The following is a 7,388-nucleotide window of genomic DNA, read 5'->3' as shown; positions in this document are numbered from 1 at the left end:
AACATGTTGAACATTCATAGTCCATAAAATAATATGAATATCTTAAGGGACACGGAAGGTAAATTTAAATTTTCATGACTTAGAAAGAGCATGATATTTTAAACAATTTTCTAAGTTACTTCCATTATGAAATCTGTGTAGTTTTCTTGGTATCTGTTGTTGAAGAGTATACCTTGATATGCTCAGGAGTGTACACGTGGCAAGTCTTTGCAACAATCAAGAGTGTTACAGACCTTTAACACTATGGGGTAGATTTAACAAGGACCGGGCGGACACGATTCGCTGACAGCATACGCTATCACCATTTAACATTGCACAAACATTTCTTGTGAAATGCTTGTACAAAGCCGCGCTCTGCACATTTGCGGCCAATCGGTTGCTAGCAGGGGTGATGTCAATCATCCTGATTGTATCTGATCGGGATGATTTCAGTCCGCCACCTAAAAGGTGCTACTTAATTTTCGTTTCAGGCGAGCGTAGAAAGCAACATTCGCTGCTATTTAAATCTACCCCAATATGTCAGTAGTGGTTTGTGACAGTGTATAACATTGCAAACTGCTTCCATATAGTGCTTTCGACATGTGCATGCTTTGAGCATATCTAGTTATGTTTGTCAACAAGGATACCGAAGTAAATTTTGATGATTAAAATTAATTCGATTTCTAAATTATGTAATAAATGTAGAATTACATATAGACTTTTTTTTTTTTGCACTTTAGATATGAAAATTTTGTGCAGTTCCCTGTAATTTGTACTATGCATTTAATTGAATTTCCACTGCACTTGCTGTGCCCTCTGGCAGGATAGCAGCTGTTAAGAGCATATTCTTATCTTTCTTTAGAGTAGGAAAATCCATTTAATTTTATCATTGGATGGAATATATTACACAGTACCGAGGATTTACCTGGTACAGCCCTAGTCACATGAGACGCACAGTAAATGACTTGTACGGTGTATTCATCTACAGGTATCTCACAGCTTTTCATGTCCTTTGGCTTTTTTTTTATCTTTAATGATAGTAAATGGCTACAAATTTAATTGGGGTATCACATTTCTAATGTCATTTCTGTGTTTTATGGTCACTTTTCTTCAGTGATGCCGTATCGTCAATAAAGGACATTTGCACCATGTGATTTATTTGCTTTGTACATTGTTGGTTGTACTGTACCTTGTCAAATTATTAAACCCATTGGTCCAAATTTTTAAATTTTGGGGACCTTCTGGGCAGCGGCCATGATTGGTCGCACTTCTGCAAGTTGCTCTAGCTTTTCTGTACAATCTGTATGATATAATTACAATAAATATACCGAATATCACAAAGAAAAAAATGTGAAATAAATGTGATAACAAAAATCATAAAAGGAAAACCAAATAAAGTTCTGAATCAAGGATATGTCTGTGTCCTCTGGATGAGTTTTTCAGCTTGTTAGCATTCCTCAGTGAGATCCCATAAAAAAGGAAACAGAAAATTGCAACATAGTGTGAATCTGTAATGGCACTTTGAGGAAGTAGTTGTTTTGTAACAAATGACTACTCACATTTGTTAGAGCTTTCCACTAAGCTCAAGGATATGCGCACTCCCACTTTATACTGATGGGAAAACAGTACACTAGGCAAAACTTGGATACAAATTTATTTTAAAATATATAAAAGCGTCACATAAGCCTTGATAACACCACAATGTAAGGGTACAAAAGCAGATATGCTGTAACAAATGCTTCAAATCGCCAAACTTGCAAAGAGGTAAATGGATCAGCAGGAGTGTGACCGCTGAAACCAAAACCTTTTTAGTAGCAAGACAATAGCGCTAAGCCCCCAGGTTTCCTGGCTAGTGTAGAGACGCAATAAAACTCAATATAGAACAGTTCAGTTCCGACGTACGTTTCGCTGGTATGCTTTGTCAACGAATCACAAGACAGAGATTGGCATACTTAATATATATACTAAAGAAAACCTATCCATCTAGACCAATTTCACCGGGATCGCTGCTGGCTTCAGAGCCCTGAGCTACTTTGAAGTTGTGGCCTCAAACATCAGCCACGTGAGACACCCCCTGGCAGGAAGCTCTTCTACTCCTCTCGTTATCACCGTGAGTGCATCCATAATATCCTATTCAATTTGCTGACTAAAAGATTTCTATAGACGACCAATATAAACATGGAGTGTGCTGCTACCATTTTTTAGAAGCGCTGCGCAATCTCTCAGATCACCATGCTGCCCTATAAGAAACGCTGAACATGGCATTTAAACCTGAAGTTCTAAAAGCATCCCAGCAAATAACTCCAACCAGGCCTGTTTTAGCGGTGTATCTAAGCAATAGGGCTTTTGGGCCCCAGCGCTATATCACTACCCTGGTCAACTAGGACAAGGATAAGGCATCTGCCATAACGAGGCCCGCGACAGGAGGCATGGCAATCGCAGCTGTGAATACTGAATGGGATACAGTCAACAGAACAGCTTAGGTATGGATCCGTAAAAATGTCACAGCAGTGACCTGATCAGCCTCTCTACCGACTTGGGAAAACAAATACAAGAGAGCCCCTACTGGGAATGTACCCCAAGACCAAGGGGAGACACGACCACAAAAAGCATGCTCTTTAGTGACACTACAGCTTTCAAGGATCCCTCATTGCACAGATCTGCTGCTGCTGTTCAATTGGGAGGCTATCCAGGAGCGGGGACGCTGCCCTTCTGCTATCACAACTTTTACGGTTTACACTCTTGGCGACCCTGCAGCTAACTGGTCAAATTGACTCAGGGATTTGTGACTTGCCGCAAGTAAACAGAACTTTGCTAAATACTTTATTTTCATTTACAGTTCCATTTGTGATTTCCTCTGTTACTACCCTTTAAACCAGTGGTCGCCAACCAGTGGTACGTGGACCACAGGTGGTCCACGAGAGGATGTTGGTGGTCCTTGACACCATCAAGCAGGAATTTAATCTCCTCTGATGGTGTCACCCACATTGTGCCGCAACTCCCTACAGTGCCTGGCTGGACATCAGTGAAAAACAGACAGAGGAGTAAATTTCAATCTCCCTACGCACGATGCGTAGCACTGCACAACTTGTGTAGCTAGATTGTTTGTTTGTTTTTTTTAAACTCCTCCTGCCCGGCGCACTGCTCAGAGGAAGATGCTTCCATTCTAAAGCCAGCAGAGGTTGGTATAGTCTTGGCTTGAAATAGTGGAATTAAAGTATATAAAAAAGAAAATCTTAAAACAAAATTCTCTATTATATTTCATTTCTTTTCTTCTCTTTACCTGTCTCTTTGTAGTAGTTTTCCTAATTCCTTCAGATGGACTTACATCACTGTTTGTCTTCCTCCCCTCTATCTTCCTCCTACCTTTTTTTTTTTTTTTTTTTTTTAAATATTTTCATTCTAATTTCCCTGCGCACAAAGCCATTCCAGTAATTGCCATCCAGCAGATCAGCCATATCCCACCAGTAGTCTAGTAATTGCCAGTAACATCAGTCGTGGTTAGCTCAGATCCATATTGAGAGCTTTCTGATATAAACTTAATTTATGACTCCAATGTCTGTCCATGGTCATAAGTAGTTTTGACTAATTCCCAACTGGGGAGGTAATATTGAAGTCTTGTGGTCCTTTTTTTCCACTTTCTGCATTTCTGTTTTCAGCTCAAAAGTTGACACTCCCTTCATCTGTCATCTGGAAGTTTTCTCTCAGTTCTGTCATTCAGTTGGTTAATTCCAAATAATAATTATTAAAAAGTGTAAATATATACATAATGTAAACTTGGCTATGGTGATACTAGTTATGTACAGTATATGTGTGTGTGTATGTGTATATATATACACACACATTATAGAGGTTTGGACCTTTTTAAAAAAAAAAAAATCATGTTAATGGTCCACAGGATTTCATAATTGTGAGTTTAGTGGTCCCTGAGGTCCGAAAGGTTGACGACCCCTGCTTTAAACTATTTATTAATATGAGATAAAGTTTAAATTTCTTAGCGGTCTTTGTTGTTGTCGTACTCCTAGGTTCATATAGGTTTTTATCTCTCTCCATAGTTGTACTCTTGCCTGTATGGGCATGAAGTTCCACATAGCATGCTTATCTCGACATAGACTTTTCCACCAAACGCTAACTGGTTGCAATTTGCTACCTTAAGCCACAATTATACTTGCTCCTTGCCGAGTTACATAAAATAGCCTGATAGGGGTCTCCCTTATTGTTTAGTTAGCTTTTATCTTTTCCTGATAGCAAATGGCAGTATTATATTGAAGTTTATCAGGGTAGGTACTGTACGTTGTTTTCCGCAGGCTTAGCAACCCTCAAGGTATGTGTTTTCTCAATATTTATCCTACTGTTATTAACTGACTGCGCTGTCTGCAGCCGGGGCATTGCACTATGTGCGTAGCTACATGACTAGCCTTTATCTTGCAGGGGACTTTGGAGCAATGCTTAGTCTAAGTTTAAGCTGAGTATGTAAGCACTTAATGATACTGTTTTTGCAGATCTACATCCCTAATTGAGGTATCTAAAAATAACTTGGTGGCTTTTATCATAGTATGCCCCTTTACTGTGCTGATTAATCCAGCCTCTATAATATAACTATTGTTCAGTTAGCGGGTGATTTGAGAGAGCGCAACTATAGATTTCTCATAGTACGCGGCCGCAACCCCATACTTCTACTCCAGTTGGGAACTACTATCAGATTTTATTTTGAGTCTGATCTACTGTAGCAAAATGAGACCCTTTTAGTTATCTTTAATTTTCTAACAGGTATCTAAGCTACGTAACCAAGTACAGTTTTTTAAAAAATTCCTGAGATCATATTGTATATTATATGCTAATGCTAGTTTGTTTAATTACTATAAAGACAAAAATGATGCTTCCCTAGCAGGCTCTAAGTTGGACACTACAGATCAATGTTGAGTAATACTGTTGCCACTTATGCTTTAAATATGTTTCACAAAATGTCCTGAGATCATCTCTTTCTTCCACGATGGTCAGCACAGAGTTTTTTTTTATTATGATGTATAATAGCAACATTATTTTACCTTGCTTGTTCCAGTATTCTAATATAAATTTATTCTATTTGTTCAAATATTCTACTATAAAACTGAGGTTTATCAGGTGAGATCCATGAGTGGTCTCCTATATTCCAAAAAGCCTTCTGCCCTTTCTATGTCTTATTTGAGGTCCAAAAGTGCCCCCTTGTGTTCACTGAAAGGCTCAAAGATTGTACAGCATGTTTTATATACTATATCTTGATATTGTATTGTAAATATTGCTTATCTTGGTCTCAAGAAGTTTGTATGCCTTATTTCAAACCTCAATAAATAAAAAAAATTAAATTTGATATTAATGTCATATTTATTTTTAAAGGGACAAGAAACCCCAAAATGTTGTTCCATGATTTGGATAGTAAATACAATTTTTAAAGTTAAACTCTCCAATTTACTTCTATTAAATTTGCTTCATTCTCTTAATACATCTAGTCAACCAATCACAAGAGACAAATGTGTGCAGGCACCAATCAGCAACTAGCTCCCACTAGTGTAGGATATGTGTGTATTCTTTTTCAACAAGGGATACAAAGAGAATGAAGCACATTTGAAAATAGAAGGGAATTTAAGTGTCTTAAAATTACCTGCTCTATCTGAATTGTTCAAGTTTAATTTTGACTTTCCTATCCCTTTTAATGAGGCCATTGTAGGGTAAATGGTTGCATATTACTTCAGCACAGCCGTCAATAGAGGGATATTCTATGGATTGGGCACATTAATTGTAAGCTCTTTGGATCAGGCCCCCCTCACTTTACAAGGTGGTGGGGGGTGTAGAAATAAATGATAATTTGTAGGTCTGTACAGTAAACTTCTTGACTGGGCTATTTTTGGTTTATCTGCAGTTCAAGGTATCTGAGTTGAAGGGAGTATTTGGTTCACATGAATCTCCAGACAGTAAATATTTCTTTAGAATCCATGATTTGTATAGTCTCTGTAAAGACGGAAGTTAGATGTTGTAACGGAACTTGAGATCCATCCCATTCATCCTGCTTTGGCATGCTGCATCAAATGCCTTACTCTGCTTCTCTGTGAAATAGTTCTTCCAATCGGCAACTTGTCCTAAAAGAGAGGTGACACACAGTGATCGTGGGTTACAAGTCTAAAGCTCAAAGAACAGGGGTGCGTATTTGCCCAGCAAGCTGAAGTGCGTATTTGCCCAACAAACTGATGTGCGTATTTGCCCAGCAAGCTGATGTGCGTATTTGCGCAAAAAAATGATGTGCGTATTTGCCCAGCAAGCTGAAGTGCGTATTTGCCCAGTAAGCTGAAGTGCGTATTTGCCCAGCAAGCTGAAGTGCGTATTTGCCCAACAAACTGATGTGCGTATTTGCCCAACAAACTGATGTGCGTATTTGCCCAACAAGCAGGTATTCTGCAGGTGAACATTATGGCCAAGCAAATAGGTATTCTGCCAGTGCTAGGGTGTGTTTTGAGGGGGTGCGTATTGACCAAGCTAGGGTGTGTTTTACTGGGGGGGGTGAGTATTTAACCAAGCAAGAGATTTATACTACAGTTGTTGGTATTAGCTAAACAATATTTCAGTTGTGCGTATTGGCTGAGCAAGTGTATATTCTGCAGGTGTGCGTATTGGTTGAGCAAGCGTATATTCTGCAGGTGTGCGTATTGGCTGAGCAAGCGTATATTCTGCAGGTGTGCGTATTGGCTGAGCAAGCGTATATTCTGCAGGTGTGCGTATTGGCTGAGCAAGCGTATATTCTGCAGGTGTGCGTATTGGCTGAGCAAGCGGGTAGTTTGGGATATGCATAATGGCCAAGCAAGTAGTATTCTGTAGTCTTTACTTTCACAAAGAAGACCATTTCTTACCTTTCCTCATGAAGGGGTAGCATGACTGGTCAAGTACCGAGGACGGCATGCTACTATAGTTGGCCATAGGATTCTGTTTCATAGCCTGAAATGATGTGTGCTGATAGATCTTCTCTAATACCGCCTCTGATATATTCTTCCCCAAAAACGTCATCACCTTGCGTATCTCACGTTTTGGATCCTGGCCAGAGATTAGAAACGTTTGTCCGGAACACTACAACAAAATGCCCCCATCCACCATGGAATAACCATCTCACCTCTTTCATGTCTTCATAAAACACATACAGGATTTTATGTTTATCTTTGGCTTTCCACCAACCAATCACATGGTCAAACCAGCTACCCCAGGCTGCTGTGAGAAGATAGGATCTGTGTTATAACCACAGGCTGCATGTTTTGTAACTGAAGATTTCTACTTAAAGGGACAGTCTACACCAGAATTGTTATTCTATAAAAATATAGATAATCCCTTTACTACCCATTCCCCAGTTTTGCACAACCAACACAGTTATATTAATACACGTTTTA

At 39.1% G+C, this 7,388-nt stretch overlaps 1 protein-coding gene across 5 annotated transcripts in view; it reads right to left on the bottom strand.

Annotated features, from left to right (window-relative positions):
• Nucleotides 1-5,324: 5,324 nt before the first annotated feature.
• Nucleotides 5,325-7,388, bottom strand: part of LOC128642535 (sulfotransferase 1C1) — a 47,011-nt gene continuing 44,947 nt past the window's right edge. For all 5 annotated transcript variants that reach the window (XM_053695316.1, XM_053695319.1, XM_053695317.1 and 2 more), the window contains exons 7-9: nt 7,118-7,212; nt 6,861-7,041; nt 5,325-6,095 (exon numbers count right to left, since the gene is read on the bottom strand). In XM_053695316.1, coding sequence (XP_053551291.1) covers nt 5,983-6,095; nt 6,861-7,041; nt 7,118-7,212 — 389 coding nt within the window. In that variant the 3' untranslated portion in view covers nt 5,325-5,982. The remainder of the gene's footprint in view (nt 6,096-6,860; nt 7,042-7,117; nt 7,213-7,388) is intronic.

The sequence above is a fragment of the Bombina bombina genome, chromosome 11 (genome assembly GCF_027579735.1).
Source record: "Bombina bombina isolate aBomBom1 chromosome 11, aBomBom1.pri, whole genome shotgun sequence".
Taxonomy (NCBI): Eukaryota; Metazoa; Chordata; class Amphibia; order Anura; family Bombinatoridae; genus Bombina; species Bombina bombina.
This window is presented reverse-complemented; position numbering and strand designations above follow the sequence as displayed.